A 22,173-nucleotide genomic window follows, 5' to 3' on the forward strand; every position below is an offset into this window, starting at 1 on the left:
AAAAAGTGTAATTATCCAAGTAATTTCAGTCTTCTATTTTGAAGATGTAACTGTTAAATTTAAAACCCCTATCAACATACTGCGTAGTGAAAAAAAATCGGCTACAAATACAATTAAAGATTAAAAAAACAGAATTACAAAATTGGAGAAATGTTATTCACAGACAAAATGAAAATGAAAGAAACCTAGGATAAAATTTTGACCCTTCAGAGTAATTTTATAAACAAAATAGTGACTTCAGTGAGGCGAGGATTTCACCTACTAACTCAGGACTCAATTCTGTCAACACTATCTATGCTGCGCAGTCTATTCATTGGAAATGCTGTCATGAATAAGAATACAAAAGGATCTAGTACAAACATGAATTCATCTAAGATAAGAGTTGCTCCAATAAGCAGGCAATGTTTTAAACAAGTCACAAGCCCCATTTAGAACTACATTCAATGACACTTTCACAACTAATTAGACCAAGTGAATTAATTTGTTGCTCACCTATGAAAGTTGCTAATTCTCAAAAAACAACCAACCAATCCACCCCAAAATCCAAAAAGACTACAATATTTCATTGATATGGGAAGAGGCCTCAGATTAAAGTCTTCATACTATATTCACTTTTGACACGTTTTAAAGCATCCAGTTTGCAAAAATAACTTAAAGTTCCAAATTCTGGACTACTGCCAGACATGTACATACAGTGTTGTGTCTCAGAGAAGCCATACTCTAATCAATATAGTAACATACTTCTTTTTTTAGGCTAAAGATCCTCATGGCAGAGATTAAACCTCTCTCTTTGGTATACATACACATACAGTATATGTCAGACCTAGTAATTTTACTTAGCAGGTGCTAAACGGATAGGAGACAGGTAAACGTGGTGGGTTTTTTTGCTTTTGAGGCTATTTAGATGCTTCAAAGTTATCAGCCAAAACACTCACTCTTCCACTTTCATTGAAAGTCAAGAAAAACATACTTGAAAAACATTTTACTTGCTTACAACTCAATCCACAAAAAGCTATAAAAGTATCAGAAGTGATTTTTTAATCACTTGTAAGCATCAAGTTGTTAAAACTAATGTCTCTCTTGATACTTGACCAAGCACATCACAAATAATAATGCAAGCCCATTAACTTGTCTTAATGAAAGTTTCTGAGGAAATAGCGACACACTGTAAACGATTTACCCAACAGCTTCTGCTGAAACGCGCGTAACGGCTGCACAATCCACAAATGTATTCTCTACTTTGTGCCTAGGAAGTTTTATTTGATGAAATACAATTAAACAGACAATACAACATAAAATAGCAACAGAGGAGAGTTCGTAACAAATTTTTCAACCTATCCAAATGGGATGTAACTATATATATTTAGAACGACTCGCAAATCTTACCCAAAAGCTCTGCACACGTTCTACATATCACAAGGTGGGCTTAATGAAGTTCTGTGCAAAAGTATATGGTAAATAGTTCCATTATAAAAGCCTTTTTTTTTTTCTTCCAAACTACCAAATTACATTTGCAAGCAAAAATATTAAGTTCTATTAACACAGGGGACAAGATTTTCTAAATTAAATGTTAGCGTTGGACTGCAAAATCTATTTGCTATTTAGGTAGCAAAAGTGAACCAATTTTCATTAGATATACAGCATCTTTTGAAATTAAAAAGTTTTTATTTAGGTTTGTAAAACTGATTTACAGCATCTAGCATGTGTCAAATCTAATTTAAAACATTTTTTATTATATTTGGGATCATCTTAACCTCCTGACTAACATTTGCTTCTATAAGGATATAACTATTTAACACATAAGAATGCTTTGAGAATTAGTTCTTTAATGTTTTTCATTTACTGGTGGACGCTAAGGTAGAATCTATTATATAGATGCAAAAAGAAATTGTAATTTTTATATTTCTTTTAGTTCTACCTTAAATATCTTGTGTTATTATGTTGTCTTTCCAATCATTCTTTATCCCTAAAACTCACGCATAGGGTTGTTGTCTTAAGACCAGTGAAAGTTCTTCTATTAATTAATTTTTCTAGTGACAAGCAAACAAGACTGATGTGTATGTTTCCACCTTTATTACTCATTTTTCCCCTCTTTGAGAAGTAAGACGATGATCCCTGATATGGTCATTCTGTGAAATTATTCCCACTGTAAATTAAAATCTTGTGTCCGCTTAAAAGATGACTAACACTGAGTGACCTACCATATTTTTTTTCCGAAGGCTACAGTAGCCTTCAAGCTAACAAATCATACTAGTCAGTCTAAATTTTCTACTCATTAAGTTTAGCCATTTAACTCTTTTTTATATCCCCTGTATGACATTACCAGTTCCTCAGTATTTTACAAAGGCCTGCTGTTAAGTATGTGCTGAGTACTGAAGCACTCTACCTTTTTAAGGAAACGGGGTCTTTCACCTGAAACACCCAATAAAGGTATTAACCATTTTTACTGCATTTTGTCTGTTTGGCACTCCTTGATTCTGAAAGAATGCGCAAGTTTCCAAGTGTGGTCATATAACAACTGTCTGGAAGGGACACATCATGTCATACCTCATAAGGAAAAAAAAAGTTATTAACCATGTTTTGAGTTATTCAAAACCTAGCAACAGATCTAACAGTGATAAATTCTGAGCTACGCTGGCTCATCTTCTTTGAAGATTACATACCTGTAATACCCCAGAGTGGTTTACAGCTGCATCGGTCTCACTTGGAAAAGATATCATGTGATCTGGAAAAAAGCTCTGTAACAATAATAATTTGTATCAAATTTCTGTAAAAATAAATATAAAACTTCCTATCTCTTTTGGATGTAAAATTAAAGTTCTTAATGCAGTGCAAGACACTGCAGATTCTCCGATCCAATAATTTAAGCTTACCTTAATAACATTCCTAAAATTGTGACATCCTATATATTATTTGCTGAAAAACTTAGAATTTTGAGAAAACACCAATGGTCTCTAGAAGCAAGAGGGTTTCATAAACCAGTGCAAGTCATATTGCAATACTTGGCCCTTAGCGTCGTTTTTCTAGTAGTAATTTCTATTGCTGCTGACATATAAGACTTGCCTGGGGCTTCAATATGCTACAAAGTAGGGAGAATATACACCGATGTGTTGAAAAATACATTGTTTTCTATTGTTTTCATTACACTAGAAAACCAGTAAAATATTTTGGAATAACTTCCATTAATAGAGAACAAGTCCTCTCAGGTTTCTTTAACTGTCCATTCTGTATGATATGAACACGAATTAACATCAAAATCCGATCACATCAATACAGTGTGGTTAAAAAGTCCACATTTAAAATGCCAATTTCGTTACCAAGGAAATCTCAAGGGGTAATTTATGGGACAGACCTGTAGCTGGGAAGCTCTATACAGTCATGAAGATATGAACCCGCCAGAGTTTGCCCATTACTAATAAAGTTTTCTCAAGGCTTGGACAAGTTTGAAGCTAACATTCCTTTGACCATCCAATGTCCACTGACTCATTTTTAATAAACTGAACTACTGGTAGGGCTAATTCATATCAACTAATTTCTGATAAAGCATTCTTGCTACACCTGGGACCACAGTACCCAGAAGAATGACTCAACAGCAACAGTGAGGACTGAATAGCCACAGCTGCTGATACTAGTCATAGTTGCATGTCTGCCACACTCCACAGTTGGTTCCTCACTGGTTAACCAATACACACACTTATTCTTTGAAAGCTTCTCTACTAACTGTAGACCATCTCAAACTTCGAACTTTTCACTAGTGAGTGGTATCTCCATATCAGGAGAGTACAAGATTCGCCCAAAGAAACACAGGTGCAGCAAGAAAAAAAAAAAAAAAAAAAAAACAAAACCAAACAGATCTGCCATATCTTTTGGTATCTTAATATTTACCTTTTTATCCTTTTCATAGGTAGATAATTTGAGTTCCCTTCCATTTTCACCTGTCAAGTCCTCATACATTTCTGCTATTTCTACCTTTGACATCTGAAACAAGCTGGCTTTATCAGAGACAGCATTAGGAGTGATCCAAATACACTGTGCATTTCAGCAACCAGATGGTGAGTTTTCCCTGCTGAGCCAGGGCTGCTGCCATGGCCTTTGCCATCAGCCACGGTCTGAATCAGCAGCATTAATCTTTGGCAACATCCTTGAGTTTACGAGTTGTCTCTGCTCTCTTTCCATACCATACATACACTAACTTTGGCTTCACATTCACTTTCTCCTAATGGGTTATGGCTGCTCATGGCCTTTTGTGTCTGTTGTCATTTAGCTGCAGCTGTGAAAAGCTGCCATTGGGCAGCGCTGGGCCATAACATTTGATTTTCACTCTAACAATAAAATCATCTTTGCTACAGATGCCCCTCCTCACACTGCTTCATTTTATATTTTGTTGTCACTTGATGGAAACCACTCAATTTCAAAAATTTTATTTTGTTGCCGGTCTGTGTGCAAATTTCAATACAGTTGAACTCATGTCTGCCCCACTCTCCCAAAAAAACCCAAAGTATGAGTGTGGATGTTTTACAATTGCAACAAAGGGACCAGCCAACAGTCACACGCACTACAATATATCCCTATATCACATATATTCCCTCCCAGTAATTCCTTTTGACTCATGTTACACTAACAGCACTACTACTGCCTACCTGTGTTTAACAGAAAAAACTATTTTGCAGCAACAATTGCACCACTACATATATAACATTAGGACTTACCAGTGGATTTTTAAAAAATTCATACTTGGCATAATTTTTTCTAAAATACAGTTTGTTTTCCTCTTCCATTACCCAATTTGACTGGACTTCCATCACTAATTCATGGTCCTCTATAGCTCTTCCTGTAAAAAACCCAAACAAATTAAAAAAAAAAAAAAAAACCAACACATAATCTGCACATAAGAGTAGAACACAAGAACACAAAGGTCAGATAATATTATTAAATTAAGTTAATTTAAACTAACACAAAATATGAAACAAGCAATCTGAACAGTCCATTGATCAGGTCCATGTTACATCAAGTTACTGTTCCACCTCAGTAGGGCCCAACTTCTTAGGTAGGTCACACGCGGGTTTTTTTGTTTGTATTTATTGTTGTTGTTTTCTTTTACAGAGGCAGCTGAGGGCTTTATTCTGTCATGGTCAAATCCATGTTCTCCCTGCAGAAGCCAGGCAGCTCCTACTGCGTGATGCACGGGGCAGCCGGCAGCAGACCACTTCAGCCATTCACTCAGCCTGTCCAGGGTGTCGGGAATGTCTTTCTAACACTCCTTTCTCTAATGTATCATTTGTAAAGAGAAAGTTATCTGCAATATAGAAAAGCATTAATTTGTCATCTTCTCCCCAGGCCCCTACTATGTCCTGATGCACTTCTAAAACTACAAATGAACTTAGGGCATTTCAGTGTTTTAATGACTTTGCACAAACTAGGGATGCTGAGAATTCAGAATCGGTATTCTCACTGCTTTAGACTGCTTCTGCTGCTCAGATACTTGAGTGAATTTTTTGACTTTACAGCAATATGAAATGTACTTATGGGAAAGATATAGAATTTAAGAACTTTCCTGTAGATGTGTTGTGCATGTTTATGTGTTGCATACTCTGAGTAATGCAATGGGACTACTCATAGTGAAGGAAGTTAAGCATAAATCCTGAAAGACTATGGGTAATTTCTGTACTGCCTATCTATGCTGCCTTCTTTTTTTAAAAATAAATTTCAGCAGCTTATGAAATGATGTTACAAAGGAAGGATGAACATGCTTCCAAATGAGTAAACAGTTTTTGCGGCCACTTGTACTTTGCTGTGGACTCAAACTAATATGAGAACCAGATGGAATTACACAAAGTTGTAGATTTTATTTAAATGATCATCGGTACCTCCGAATTTAAATTACACTCCAACAATGAGTTACAGGTTAAGAATAAATTTGAGATCTAAACTTACGTCCCCTTGCCATTTATGGAGTTTTAACACCCAATTCTGATCATGTTTTCAAAGAGAAAAGGCAATTAAAAATATATCATAAAACCCATGTGACTCACAATTTTCTGATCACGTTTTCTACACTTCATTGCATTATCACAAGGGATCTTATGATACACTTCAAATGAATGTTGATGCTCTCAAGTAACTGCCTGTTAGAAACCTTTTTAAAAATTGTAATACATAAAAGAATAGTGTAGATTAAAAAAAAAAACAACTTAATTAGGCATAATATTAAATTAATGTAAATGGTAAATTTTTGCAAGTGGCCCTGGCTAAACAAAGAACCTAACTTTCATAAAGTGTAGCATGCGCAACCTTCTAAGAGATAAAAATCAAACCTCAAATTTGAAATCATTAAAGCCTCTTTCTAAAGAGGCTATTACAGCATCTTTTTATGATCTTCTCTTGCCACCTCTTTCGCCAGTCACTGCTTCATGCTTCCACACTGTCCAATGTGGTGGGTAACAGCTTTATTGTAGCCAGCAAATCTATAAGCTTCTTCAGGAATTTTCCAGCTAGCAAATTTAGAGACAGTATACTCAATAGAGCTATTTCAACTCAATAGGAAAATATCAAGCTCACGACTAGCAGAAGACAAAGCACTCTCATGATCTACAGATCAAGTAGGGAAAAGTTAAACTTCCATTGAATTTAACTCATTCTTCATTGAATTTAACTGATTCTTGAGCCCACAAAGACAGAGATTAAGGATGCTACATGAAACTCACATTTTGTAACCAGATCAAATGAAGCAAATAAAAACATAAAGCAATTACAGAATCACGGAGATTCAGAGTTGGAAGGTGGAAGGGACCTCTAGAGATCATCTAGTCCAACTCCCCTGCTAAAGCAGGATTGCCCAGAGCACATTACTCAGGACTGCATCCAGGCGGGTCTTGAAAATCTCCAGAGAAGGGGACTCCACCACCTCCCTGGGCAGCCTGTGCCAGTGCTCTGGCACCCTCACCGTAAAGAAGTTTTTCCGTGTATTTGAACAGAACTTCCTACGTTCTAACTTGGGCCCATTGCCCCGCATCCTGGCACTGGGAACCATTGAAAAGAGCCTGGCTCCATCCTCCTTCAACCCACCCTTTAGATACTTGTAAGCATTAATAAGGTCTCCCCTCAGCCTTCTCTTCTCCAGGCTAAAGAGTCCCAGCTCTCTCAGCCTTTCCTCATAAGGCAGATGCTCCAAGCCCTTAATCATCTTAGTTGCCCTTCGCTGGACTCGCTCCAGCAGTTCCCTGTCCCTCTTGAACTGAGGAGCCCAAAAATGGACACAGTATTCCAGTTGTGGCCTCACCAGTGCAGAGTAGAGGGGGAGAACGACCTCCTTCGACCTACTGGCCACACTCTTCCCTATGCAGCCCAGGATTCCATTGGCCTTCTTGGCAACAAGGGCACATTGCTGGCTCATGGATAATTTACTGTCTACCACAACCCCCAGATCCTTCTCCTCAGAACTACTTCCCAGCAGGTCCGCCCCTAACCTATACTGGTGCTTTGCATTCTTCCTCCCCAGGTGCAGGACCTTGCACTTGCTTTTGTTGAACCTCATTAGGTTCTTCTCTGCCCAGCTCTCCAGCCTGTCCAGGTCACACTGGATGGCAGCACAGCCCTCTGGGGTGTCAGCCACCTCACCCAGTTTGGTATCATCAGCAAACTTGCTGAGGATACATTCTGTCCCCTCATCCAGGTCATTAATGAATATATTAAACGAAATTGGACTGAGTATTGACACCTGGGGGACACCATTGGTTACAGGCCTCCAACTAGACTCTGCCACTGATCACAACCCTCTGAGTTCTGTCCCGCAGCCAACTCAATCCACCTCGCTGTCACCTCATCTAGCCCACACTTCCTCAGCTCCCTAAAGAGGATGTTATGGGAGACAGTGTCAAAAGCCTTGCTAAAGTCAAGGTAGATGACATCCACGACTCTCCCCTCATCCAGCCAACCAGTTATAACATCATAGAAAGCTATCAGATTGGTCAAGCACAATTTACCCTTGGTAAATCCATGTTGACCACTTCCAATAACTTCCTGTTCCTCAACGTGTTTGGAGATGACATCCAGAATGAGTCACTCCATTACCTTCCCAGGGACAGAGGTGAGACTAACCGGTCTGTAGTTCCCTGGGTCCTCCTTCTTGCCTTTTTTGAAGATTGGAGTGATGTTGGCCTCCCTCCAGTCCTCAGGCACCTCTCCTGTTCTCCATGACCTTTCAAAGACGATGGGAGAGTGGTCTAGCAATAACATCTGCCACCTCTCTCAGCACTCGTGGGTGCATGCCATCAGGGCCCATGGACTTATGAATGTCCAGCTTGGCCAAGTGGTCTCTGACCCAGTACTCCTCAACTGAGGGAAAATCTTCCTCTCTCCAGACCTTCCCCCTTGCCTCCAGAGTATGGGATTCGTGAGGGACAGCTTTAGCAGTGAAGAAGGAAGAAAAGGCGGCATTCAGTCACTCTGCCTTCTCTGTGTCTTCCACCACTAGGGCACCAGTCTCATTCATCAGTGGGCCTACATTTTCCCTAGTCTTCCTTTTTCTATTGATATACTGAAAGAATCTCTTCTTATTGTCTTTAACTGCAGTGGCCAAGCTGAGTTCTGATTGAGCTTTGGCCCTTCTCATTTTCCCCCTACATATCTTTGTTATATCTTGATAGTCCTCATAAGTTGCCAACCCCCTTTTCCAGAGAATGTAAACTTTCCTTTTTTTCCTGAGGTCCAGCCAAAGTTCTCTATTTAGCCAGGCTGGTCTTCTTCCCCATCTGCTCATTCTTCGAGACATGGGGATGGCCTTCTCCTGTGCTTCTGTTAGAAGTATGCCCAGCCTTCCTGGGCACCTTTGCTCTTCAAAACTGCTTCCCAAGGGACACTCTCGACCATGCTCCTAAACAGGCTAAAGTCTGCCCTTCGGAAATCCAAGGTGGCAGTTCTGAAAACAAAATATACCCCAAAAATACTGAAAGAAAAGGGAGCATTTTAAAATCTTGTACAGGCTGCTCTACTCCAAAACACATTCTTCAGACGCAGGAGTAAAGAGACACTAAAGAACTGAAGCTCTTACTCAAAACCAGCAGGGTTTTTCCTTTCAGTTTTATAGAGAGAAAGTGCTCCTCTAGGATGACATTTAAAACTCTTAAATACTTGGCATTGTGACATTTAAGAAAATACCATTTTCTCAAGACTTACTTCATGGTACAAAAATAAGACATTCTGCATCACCCCAATGGATGGGTAAGGATGCTGGTATTTTATTTTTAAGGTGTCACATCACAGAATATTTTACAATTGATTCAACTTACTTTCTTTAAGGAACTGAAACACTGAGTTAGTGTCCTCCAAAACACAGCCCTGTAATCAAATCCCTAAACGTTGCCATGAAAAAGCTGCACTTTGGTTTAGTTAGATCATCTTTTTCTCTTCCAGCTAGACTGAAGAGTTTTTACCTTCCTCTCTACCATCTCTTTATTACTACTATCTCTAACATGAGGAGCACCTTCTGCAGTCCAAAACAAAGTCTCCTTATCTATGAAAAGTAACCAAAGCACATGAAAGAAGATTTAATACTGAAGTGTGTGACAGAACACATTTCAAATAGACTCCTCTCTAGCCACTCAGAGGGGGGAAAAATTTAAGTTAAATAAAAATCAGAAAAGACATTGCCCAGTACTATTTCACACATACTGCTTTGTGAGCCTTCCCACAGGCTACCTAAAAGAATGCAGATAGTGAAATCAAAATGAGAGACTGAAACACAATGATGATGTGCCTGGCTAAGGCCCTATTGCCTGCTCCAAGAGGAACCCTAGAATACAAGTCTATTGAGCTGCAGAAGCAAATGGAAAACTGTTTACACTCAACACAAAAATTTCTCACTAGAAAAGGAAAAATTTCAGGATGAAGATGCTATTTTCCTTGAGAAGGAGAATAGCTATGGAAATCTGCTCTGTTTTCACAGTGTGCCCTGTACAGGGGAACTGCAGTGGAAGTACGGGACTGCAACACCAAGGTATCTGGTGGTAGGGATGACGTGGCATCATCCAAATTTAGGCATACCTCAGCTGCTTTCAATAACCTTAGGCAAGGGGCAAAACATCCAAGAATTTCTTTGAATTCAATAGCTTAGGACAAAAAGCACACATACCAGAAGCACACAGTTCTGAAATATATTGTCATTTACAGTGAGTAATAATCATTGTACTTCAGATATTTGAAATAAAGCCCAACTGCAAAACTTCCTACCCAGGTGTGTAGGAGGGCTGAGAATCCCAGGTGACAAGGCAGGGGCAGTGGGCTGTGTGCAGCGTGGGAGCCCCACGGCAGGCAGATGGGGTGCACTGGCCAGCACCCCAGAGAAGCAGCACAAGTGGAGGAACCATCTCACCTGCCCACTGGCCCCAAGTCAACACCACCTGGTCAGCACTTGCCATGCAATGCAGTGAGGACCATGCTTAATGTTCAACAATATAGTTCCACACTAAAGGGAATATAAGTTTGTGGAAACAGGAATATACAGACCATTTTATGTTTCCTTTTGGGTGGGATTTTTTTTTTTTCTCTTTTAACCTTCACATGCAGATACCTCCACAGAGCAATGAAGGCACACTCCAGTGATGTAATTAATGTCTGCCTTGATTAAAAGCAGAATACTGTGCTCAGCTCACTAAGATTCATGCAATCATATCTAATTCAGTATTATTCAGACAGCTATTAGATATTAAAGAAAATGTTCACTAATTGATGAATGAATTATTAATCCCCATCATACTGGAATTTACACAGACATACACACTCTCTCACAGTACTTCTTTCTGTATCCATTCACTTAACTTGGTAGCAGAAAAAGATTGTCCAAATTTCCATGGGTTAAACATACAACAGAATAATAAATAGCAAATGCTCCAAAATTAAACCATCATTTGAAAAATATTTGTTCATGCTACTCATCCAGTGCTTAAGATTATCCTTGAAGCAAGTCAAGACCAATATGGTAAGCCTTTCAAACAAAACCAGATCTAACAGTATAAAAAATAAATCCATTTTTATTGAGTTTTATAAAAAAAATAGAAGATATCTCAAGTTGTTCTCTTCCTTGCCTAGTAATGTTGAATTGCCATCCTCATCATCTAGGAAATAATTTTACTTTAAAAATGAACAATTCACCTTTTTTCTGAAATTATGCCCAAAGCAGCTGGAGCAATCAGAAGATTGTATAGTGAATGCAGGTCTTCAGACCTGCATGTCAGCAATTTTGAGAATTTCAGAATCTTAGGAAAAACAACTTTACTAACAATTCGATACTGAAATCTTCCAAGAAATCCCTCAGACTGAAGCAAACACTGTATTTGACAAAAAGTGTATCGTGCAAATAAATAAACCTGGATAAACGAAGCCACTGTTGTTTTGGCATGGTTTGTCAAAAGTGTCTTCTTCAGTAGTTACTACACTACTTAAACACCAGCCATACTACAAAATACAGAAAACACTTGTACTGTTTATATAGTAGTGTTGTCTAAAGCCATTTTTATACCTTCTCTTCTGTAGCAGTCAGTCATTTACAGCCTCGACCCAGATTTAACTCTGACCTTACTCTGAGCTGGAAGCATCTTACAACTGATACATTCAGTGCAAAAGGTTATAAATATCTTTGAAATGTTTCAAAGCAAGAAAAAAAAAATTGAAAAACGTTTGTGGCTGTCTTCATAGGATAAAGGAGCAGAAAAGGGCAGAAAACAGTTTTAGCTTTTGTAGTTCATCTTTAAAATATGGCTGTTAAACATAATACAGTTGGATATGCACACTCAAGTTTATTTTACACAGATGCACGAGTCCAGATTCCCTAGATACATACACAGAAAGGGAGTTTAACAATAGCTTTTAGCCGTATATAAATATCGATGGGGGTAGGGGGTGGTATTAGTTTTTTGTTGATGGTGTGTGTTTTTCTTAAAATCAACCTGGAGTTACCAGGTACCAGCGCAGTCTCTTCTGAGAATTAAGGACTCCAAGGAGTTTTCTATGTATTTTAGAGTGCAGGAAGGCTCCCAAAACATCCTCTTTCTCAAGCCACGCTTCGCACTAGCAGCTGGAACTACCCTTGAGTTTTCAGAAGTACTACCTTTGGTAACTCTAGTACAGTGCCAAAGTTCAAGAATAATATGGGAACTCTGAGTGACATGAAATTAAAACCAGATTTTTTTATGGCATTTGCCTTCTAGGAGGTTTTTCTGATATAATTCCCTATCAAAACCAAAAACACAGTACTGAAATATAGCGCTGTAAAAGGAACATTGTCTGACTACAGTATCAGTTCAATACTATATCCTAGCAGTGGGCTTCTAAACTCATTTTTGCTGACTGAAGTCTTCCCCATGTCCCACATTTTTACATCTATGCAAACATCCTCTTTCTCCCTATATTTAATTTGTCATAATGTGTTTTTATGCTGCAAAATTACATCTATACACTACAAAAAGGAACAGAGACCAGAAGTTAAAATTATAGTTGTAATCAGAAACCACAGATTACACCTTTTAAATTGTGCAATAGAAAAACAGGGGTTTTACTACACTAGAGGAACACTGATGATGTGGAAGGAGGTTAGAGCATTTAGTTTCCAGCAACTTAAAATACTAAGCATAAAGTCACCTCAACAGAGTTCATTACTCCACAACTGGAATTTTAGAAGAATCGTTTTGTTTTGCTTTTTAAGTAGTCTTGTCCCAAAGTTCACAATAAATCTAGTCAAAGGAAAAGGAAAATACCGACAGCCTACTCTGACATTGTTTCTGAAGACTGAGTCCTATTGTCCAGATAGAATAGCACTGTGTAACCGCTTCCCGTCCTTGATGTCAGGGATATCACTCAGGTGTGTTTGGGACAACAAAGATTTTATTTGCAACGAAAATAACCCAAGTCTTGCTAGCTGTAAGCAGGAAATGTCAGTAAAAGAAGAAGAACTGCCAAAGAAAAGCAAGGAAGAGCAAAGAATTTGCAGCGAGAACCTTAATGGTCAGTGTCTTCCAAATCACTTTTACAGATGCAGATCAAGCAGTGTGAGGCAAATGTACTATTACAAAATGTACTTAATAGCTATACTTTCAAAAAAATAGAAACAGAAGCAAAAACCCCCCAAAAGAACAAATTCACACAAGCCCTTCCCATCATTTTGCTTCCAAGCCTTTCTGTTACAATTGTACTTCTACAGGAAAATGAAAACCAAACACCTTCTTGATTGGCATACCATTGTATAGTATTAGTCTTACCTAAACCTGTCTGGGTAAGTTGTTCAAACAGAGTCCAGCTGTGGTCATCTATATAGTGGTTCTTCAATATCAACAGCTGACATACATCCCTTGCTGTTATATCACTTGGTACTTCCAAAGCTCTGCTAGTATCATCTTCACTATACACTTTAATTACCTGCAATAAATGAAAAAGCTAAAATATCCAGAAGTTTAGTCTTTGATTCAGTTAGTCCAAATATGTTTCTCTCTCAGCTTCATGACTGCGACAAGAATATAGGATACAACACTAAAGACAGCCATTTCTCTCTAGTGCAATGGCATAACTGAGAACAAAAGAGCTGAGCAAAGCATATCCCACTTCTAAATTTGGCTACTGGACATCCCCTGCCACAGGACACTGGACAGATTGGTGCATTCACTTTAAAAAAAATTGTAATAGAGAGGTAAATAAACACGATGAAACCGTACTTTCTCTTATAAGCTAAAGAAGAAACCACAGAGCATAAACAGTGAAACTCAACAAGTCTGTGACTGCAGAACTGTAGAAAGACTTGATAAAGTTAGAGTTAGTTCAGAGAACAGCAATCAGATTTCAGAAGCTCACAATCCTATAGACAATAAAAATAGGAGATGCTACAGAGCTGCTTCAAATTTTGACAAGCAAGAACGGCAACTATGAGTAAAAAAGGCCATATATACATACACACAGAATCGAGTGTTGTACATGGAAAAGAATTACCATGGAGGACCAGGAAAGTAAATAAAATGTTCTAGAAGACCCATACTTATCACAAAGTTGACAATTTTTATCACCTTTTATCGCAGTAGTTTTTCCAAGTTTCTTTATTCTGTTAAGTATGTTGAGGGGAGGGGGAAGGAGGCACGATAAGCTCTCATGACTTATCCTTGTCATTTTCACTTTTAAATTTCAGTTAAAAAATTTTATTTGTCAACATTAGTACATATCTTAGAGTCCTGAAGAATGGGCGTCCATTAAATTCTTGAAGAGGTGAAGCTAAACCTGCTTATGCTCAAGTTTCAAATGAAAAGGCTGAGGAATTCTTATTGAACATTGACTGTTTGAAAGAAGGCATGACCATTTAGGTATTTTTTTTTCCTATATTTTCTTTCCCTGAAGGAGAATTAATCAAATGAATTAGATGAATCAGTGAATTGGATAGAACTGACACAAATCACTAGTGCTCTGTCTTTGTAAACTCTGCACAGTGACTAAACCCATTAAAGTCAACACAAGGGTTTTTTTGTATAAGAGTAGAAAATAATTTCATATTCCCCACAGCAGTCAAGAAACTCAATACTCTGTTAGATTTCCTCTATTTCGTATTTTTTAAAAGTAGACAAAACACAAAAAGGGAAAAATATTGAGGCTCCTGACACAAGGACCAACTCTCATCTGTGGTACTGTACGTTGGAATAGTAACAGTTCCTAAAATAAAACAGATGTTTGAGATTTTATTATAAACACAAACAGGCAGGTAAACATGAACAGTAGGTATAGAAGACTTGAAGCAACATTAAACATGCCATAGAAGTCTTCCAGGTACTCAGAAACACACTAAGTAATCAAGTCTGGAATGCATCTTTTTTACTCTTTGTATTTTCAAACAAGCATTTTCAGCCAAAACCACTCAATGCCATGAGATTGGGAAGCGAATACATGAATTCATCCTTAAGAATGGGATTTATTCCCCAATATTTACATTTTCCAGTAGTGTCAAGCAAGACTGAGCAACATTATTCCCTCTCTACAAAGACACTAAGAGTCTGACTGTCCATGCCCAGAGCAGTGCCTGCTCTGTACTGTGCCGATGGAAACACTAAGCAGCTCATTTGCTAGTGACAGTCTGGCCACAACAGCAAGGAACTCCGCACGGGTTAAACTACCCTGCCTACCCCGACTGTACCAAAGCACAGAGATCCTCAAGACAAAGGGCGTCCAAGATGTTTTTAATTTATCTCAAAAATCCTTCTTTCACTTTAATCAATTTATCCATATTCATCAGAATACATGGCACACCTCACCTGTACTTGATGCACAAAACCTAAATACCATTATAAGCCCTTCGTTAAACAAGACGCAAGTTCTCACTTTAAAGACAAACAAGCATGTTATTGTCAGTCAGTCCTTAATTGCTACCTTACTAAACACATGCTTGTTTCACGTATCTAATGAACAATCGGCAATGTATTGTTGACCTAACTTGTTACTGCTGCGCCTTCTCAGGTTTGTGCCGAAGTTGGTAGGAAAGGGAGCAAAGCCGCTGCAACTTTATCTCCTGCCACCTGCTTCTCTCCCACTAATGGCAAAAATCCCAAAATAAAAACAAACAAACAAAAAATCGGATCAACTTACCGATGCTTTCCAAACATAAGAACAAGGAAAAAGACTCCATTTCAAAACCACATAGAGATTAAAGCACACTGGTGGCCTTACTCCTCTCCAAAAACCTGCTTCTCTATGGAACTACATATACAGCAGTTCTGTTACAAACTTTGGCCCTGCATATTAAATCAGCATGAAGTCCATGATGACTTGCTGTAATATTTCAGGTAATAAATGACGACAGCTCAAAAGTGCCACACGAGGTTCAGCCACCCTTGCCATGCCATCGATCTCCAGGATACGACAAACATTAAAATCACGTTTCGATAGTGTGGAAATCTCTTTCTACTCATGAATCAACCACCTCAAAGCAGAATCTTCCACGGACAACAGGCAGACCTTGGAGAAAGTCAATCCAAAGTTTCCACAGGACTAGGCTACAGCCCAGTACTTGCATTTAAAACAAAGGCCAAAAAGACCACATCAATATTGAATTCAATGATTGAGACCACCAAAGCAGCCATGGTTGATGACTGTGGTTGGTTTTACAAGATGTCTATGCTTTGGCGGCGTTCTCACTGCTAAACAAGCGAGACCAGTAGCAATGCAGCCTGCTTGCAGTAGGGTCTTGTTCCACACACACACAACTTAAACTCCTGCTCCAGTCACACAGAAATTATGTTCTGCAGTTCAGGATAAACCAGTGTGAATTATTTAAATTCCTGCAGTATTGCATGTATTCAAAGATGAAATTAAAAAAGGTGTCTGGCAGGGTGTGCTACGAATGGGATAGAGGGCTGTACAGGTGAGTAGACAAAAAAGCATCCCATCACCTTAAAACATGTCCTCCTCTAGGCAGCACTGAAGGTCAGGGACAGCTTCATTAAGCCTCTCCAGTAAGTCTGTGTCAGGCTGAAGCTAAAAGATTTTACAGGCGCAAGTGCCAGAAAGGAGAAAGACAGTATAGAAGGGGAAAGGAAAGGAGAGAATTAAAGCTCCTTTCCTCGTATTGGACTAGATGATCATTGTAGGTCCCTTCCAACTGAAATATTCTATTCTATTTCCCAATATTCTTGCAATAAAGCCAGGGTGAGGAGCCACACCCTGGGCAGGGACCCTGCCAGCAGGTACTAGCAACTACAGCTTTCTCCAGGTACTCATCAAGTTAGGTGGCGAGCTTGTTTTACAGCAAGAGCACGTACAGCCCATGCTGAGGCCCTTGACGGATGATTTTTACAGAAATTCTTTTTAAAAGGGTTAAGAGCCGCAGTGCAGATGACTACACTCTTATTGCTGAAGAAATAGAAAAAGACTTTTTAAAATGCTGAAGACAGCAACACAAGTCATGATAATGAGCTGCCTGCGGCCATTCAGCTGGAGGAGTGGGAAGCCTTGGAGGTGGCCTTGGACTACAGGAGCACAGCTGAATCAAACCAAAACAACACAACAAAAAACAACGGAAAAAAACCCTAGAGTTTATGTTCTCTGAGTATTCTCACTCAGCTTTCTCAGTACAGGGAAATAAATCCTGCAGAGGTATAGGACAACAGATCACCCCAGCTCACAGCTATGACACGTGCTACCTTATAAAACACGAATGCTGTGCACTTTTTCTCTTCCTTGCAAGGAATTCAAATACAGCAGGAGACAACAGACAGGCAGTCACCTAACAGACCCTTCTGAACTTCTGTTACAGCTTTAGTTTAATGAATTGAATGTGATGGTGTAAATCTCATCAGTTAGAGTGACCTTTGAGTGGGTTTTTAATTAGAAAAAGTTGCTCAGTCTGCGCTTTCTGCTGTGTTTGAAGCAAAGTCTCTTGTAGGATTTGCTGGGAATGTATTTGTTCCAAAGGGAGTAGATCAGATGAAGGAGGATAAATTCAAAATCCCATTTTTCCTTGGAAATGTGTTCCAACAAATACTTCTCTTCCCAGAGAAGTAGAGGGTTGTCGTGGTTTAGGCCAAATTGGCCACTGGGGACGTAGGGCACCTCAGATGGGACCGACAAATGCTCCCCCCACCTCTCTTCAAAGAGAGAGGCAGAGGAGGGAAAAAGAGACAAGTTTAGAAGGAACTAAACTACTTTAACAAAATATTAATAATAAAATAAAAAGAAATAATGAAATATATACAAAACCTATCAAGCTCCCAGGATGACAAGCACGTCACTGGTTGGCACTGGGGCAGTCCCAGGCAGGACTCAATGACGGACAGGGACTGGATTCTGGATCTGGATTCAGGATTGGGATCAAAGGCAGATGCAGAGACAGAGTCCTCCTTGTACGCCGGCCATTAAAGAAAGACAGCGACCCTTTTATCCCTCAGCTTTTATACTGAGCATGAGGCAGATGGGATGGAATACCCCGTTGGTCAGTTTTGGGTCACCTGTACTGTCCGCTCCTTCCTGCAGGTGGGATCCCTCTATGCTTTTCCGCTTCCGACCCTCCAAGTAACCAAGTGAGCTGGCCTTGCTTCTTATAGCAATAAGTATAAGCAAGAGCCTCTCTGCATACCATGCCTGGGCATCAGCTGTAAACATAGATCTTATCATTCTGAGAGTCAACAGTGTCTGCACAGTATGCTGTTAATTTCAGTAGTTAGAAGAGGCCCAGCTAAGAAACAAAGTTACTGAACAAAATTGGTCCTGTTTTACCTCGAACCAGGACAGGGATGCTCCAAGAATTAAAGGGTGGCAGAATTATGCTAAAGATGCAGTTATGCTGACCTCCTACAGAGATGTGGAAGATTAAGTGACCACTTCTTTATTTTTATTAGCAGCTACCATCCCGCATTAGTCTGTCAGGACATCCTCACTCTCTTTCACTTTTTTCCCCTGAAGATTTGTCTGAGAAGTAGCACACAAGAAAAGAGCTGGTAATTGAGAACAAGCTGTCATCACAGTTTTCATTACTATACACTCTCAAGCTTTGTTCTAAAGCAAGCTATTTAACTTCCCTTGACTACACCTATTAGTAGACAGTTAGAAAAAGTTGCCTCAGAGGTGCTCAAATCTTCTTTCCTGTCCAGTTTATAAATACAAGGAGATTTTAGTTCTTCCCAAGGTCAGAAAAAGAAACATCTCAATTGCTTCCATTTAAGCCACTGGAAGTAAGAAATTAGCAGCTGAGATTTTTTTATAAAAGAAAAGCACCAAGCTGAGCATGACAAGCATTAATCATTTTCCTTGCCTATGGGAGCAGGCAAGGAGGTACAGCTTTCCTACATGTTCTCTTTCCATTTTTCAATATATTAAAAATCAGTCAAGATCCCAGTATATGTGATGTATCTTTATCACTCCAAAAAAAATTTTGATAAGAAATGTTGCTTCAAAATAAAATAATTATTGTTTGTAGTTCACTAATCATCTGAACTCAGAATGTAAAATCAATGTTGACAAATATAACCTAGTGTTTAACACAGAAAATGAAAAGCAGACCCTAGGTTTTATACTAAGAAAATAATCAGAAGGAGCCAAAAAATCAGAAACTGCTTAAAAGAATAAATAAAAGAGCACATAAGGTAATCAGTGTGGGAGGAGGGAGAAGCAAGAGAAGGATGGACTCTACTCTCCTGAGTCTTCTTCGACACTCTCTGCTACAATGATTAAACAACGTGTTTCATAGACATTTAAGGTGTCCAAGTCCGATTCTTCAAAATCTTCAAGCCATCTGTTTTGGAAGTTCCAGTCTGCAGAAACAGCACAAACATATGGAAAGACCATACCCTGCAATGAGGAATTTCAAACTAAGTTCTAACACGTGAAAAAAGCCAGGCAGATCCAACAGAAAAAGAACCATTCAGCACATGGAGTCCATATTTAGGTGTCTACATCAAAATGACCTGACAGTTACATGATTCTTAATGCTTCTGTACAGCCATTAAGACAGTGGATGGTCAGAACCGTAGAAAAAAAAAAAAAAAAAAAAACAGGCCACTCTCATGTATAAAGATACATGCACCTAATTTTAGCTTATCATTTCTACAATTATTTTTCCCCCATGAATAAAACATCACACGTTTTGCACTTACATTACAATTTCAGTCACATTTATGTTAAATGCACAGTTATTGTATGCAAAAACAGGCCTTAAAAAGTCTTACACTCCAGGGTGCCATACTTCCCCTGAGATCCTGCCTGATACTGTGCTAACCTCTGTCTTTAGTGTTAACTAACAAGATATTTGCCTGAAGCATTTGTTCTCCAACTTCCAACCTTGCCTGCTGCTAGACAAAGTTTTTTTGCTTATTGATATTGGCAGAGGGTAGGGGAATTTGGAGTGTATTTGAACTACAATGGAAGCAATTGGAAATTTCTAGCATTTTGAACCATTTTATGATGTCTAGCGATAGTCTGTCTTGGTTTTAGAGAGAATCAGCAAAATTCTGCATTCATAAAAATATTTAAGGGCAGGTTAACTCATGAATAGTTAAAAAAAAAAAAAAAGTATGTTAGGTTTGCTGTCTTCATTATCAGGTGTGAATGCAAGAAATTCCCTTTAAATATCCCAGTCCACAGCTAAAAGGCCAGCTTCCAGTATTTCCTCCAAAGGGAAGATTTCCGGGCCAAAAGGATTCTCAGAGTTTGCAGAAATCTGTATCTGTCATTAAAATAAATAATAATAAAAAAAGGTGCACACAATGATAAACTGTAGCTGCTCATTGTAAAGCAACTATTTTCTCTATCACCGCAAGAGGAAGCTTTCCAAAATTTGTCCCCCACATGTCCCTGTGTGGAATGAGCACGGAGAACTGAAGCACAGACGCAAAACAACAGAGGATTTGTTAACATTTTAGGCACCCAAATCCAAAACGGTGGGCATTAAGCTTGTGAACCTCTCTTCTGGGAAGGGTTCACAAGGCACCACATGATGTCTGCCCAGATTTGTCAATGTGTGTAATTAGGCATGTAGGAACGAACTGTCACCCCGTGATTAGGGACAATTGCCTGGAAGCCTGTCCACGGGGGAAGGCGGCAAATATGAGTTCCAACATGCAATAAAAAAAAAAAAATTATGTAAAATACAGGTCCCAGTGAATCCTGAGTTCTTATTCTATGCTTCCAGTGTTCTAGAATACCTTGCTTTCTTCTCAAGGTACAAAACAGAAAATTTATAAAAAACAGCCAATGTAGGCAGATTGGACACTTTAGAAGTGACATGAAATGAAGTGAAACTGTCATCTTCTTCAATAGGACCATCAAGGCTATTAAAGAAAAGTTAAGCACATTTAACAGTCTGTGAAGCCATCCATTGAAGACTTGGGAGATCAATTTAAAGAACCTTAAGGTAAACCAAGTCACTGATTACAAGGACAGCAAATACCAAAGAATGAAATACTTGCATGAAGAGGGAGAAGCTTCTTCCAAGTTACAAAAAGTGAACTTGGCATACACTTACCTATTATTGATAGATTGAGGTATGGTCTCACAAACACTAAAAGGTATAAAAACACTAATAATCAATTATGCCTGTCTTGCAACAAAATCAAAGTTCCAAGAAAGGAAGAGCAAAATAATGTCAATATCCAGCCTTTATTCAAATGCAAGAACAGTGACAATTTCTCTAGCAATTAATTAATTTGTTGCCTCAAAACACAATGAATTTTTTTAGACCTAAAAATTCTGTTAGAAGGTATTAAAAAAAAGTTTAATTTCACAGTAACAGTGTGTGCACATTATCAACTCAAACAATTTCTGTAGTAGTCTTCTGATACTTTACTATGGCACTATGACAACTCTCTCTATTATATAGCCCATATAGTCACTCCCCTCCCCCAGACTCTTAGTATGGTTCTACATAATCCAACACAAGATTGACCATCCCAGGAATGGAAACATCACACACAAAAAAGGAGCTAAAAAGCAATGTGAAAAAGTAACAAAAAATATTTGAGATTACCTATAGGCAAAGAAAGGTCTAGTTCTTACTTTTAAAATATGTATTTGCCATCTGACTTTGGGCAAGTCAGTATTAGTCCCTCAGTTTCCTTTTTGTAAAATGGGTCATGGGAACTGAAATCTGTTTCTGTACAGCAGGGTAACAGATTGAACTCATTAAGATTTGTAAAGCACTTAGACTTGTTCATACGACTACTGCTTTAGATGTGTAAATATGTTGTATTATAAAAAGGGAGGTTAAATTATGCAGATCTCCAAATTATAATAAGCTATGTGCAAAAATATACCAGCAAAGTTCTTTCAAACAAAGGTTATGATAATCACATTATGATGTTAGGAAAAATGGCAGAATGAGGACAATGCTGACATGCAATCATCTCAAAGACAACGTCAGTAAAACTGAAGAGAAACAAGGTTTGAAAGACAACAGGGAAGTTAAAATATAAATATCATTATTTAATCCTGAATTTGATACATTCACTTTTTCAACTTTTTTTTTTTTTTTTCACTTGGTCAACAGAAGCAAATATAGTTATAAATTGTAATAAAATAGTTATAGAAGATAAAACTGAACAAAAGGCAAGGTCTAGAGAAAGCAACTTCCACGCTTTGGACAATTAACTCACAGTGCAACTGCTTTTAGAGCAGAAAGTGAGATTATCGTTAACTATATGATAACTATAATTATATGATACTTTG

The 22,173-nt window shown here is 38.5% G+C and overlaps 1 protein-coding gene across 1 annotated transcript in view; it reads right to left on the reverse strand.

The window, feature by feature from the left end:
* Window positions 1–22,173, reverse strand: part of GRB14 (growth factor receptor bound protein 14) — a gene marked incomplete at its 5' end in the record, with an annotated part of 67,306 nt that overhangs the window by 16,275 nt on the left and 28,858 nt on the right. The window contains 3 exons of the mRNA XM_082483226.1: window positions 2,664–2,738; window positions 4,710–4,831; window positions 13,251–13,407. Of these exons, the coding sequence (XP_082339352.1) occupies window positions 2,664–2,738; window positions 4,710–4,831; window positions 13,251–13,407 (354 nt within the window). The remainder of the gene's footprint in view (window positions 1–2,663; window positions 2,739–4,709; window positions 4,832–13,250; window positions 13,408–22,173) is intronic.

This window comes from Vanellus vanellus (genome assembly GCF_965231255.1).
Source record: "Vanellus vanellus genome assembly, chromosome: 5".
Classification (NCBI taxonomy): Eukaryota; Metazoa; Chordata; class Aves; order Charadriiformes; family Charadriidae; genus Vanellus; species Vanellus vanellus.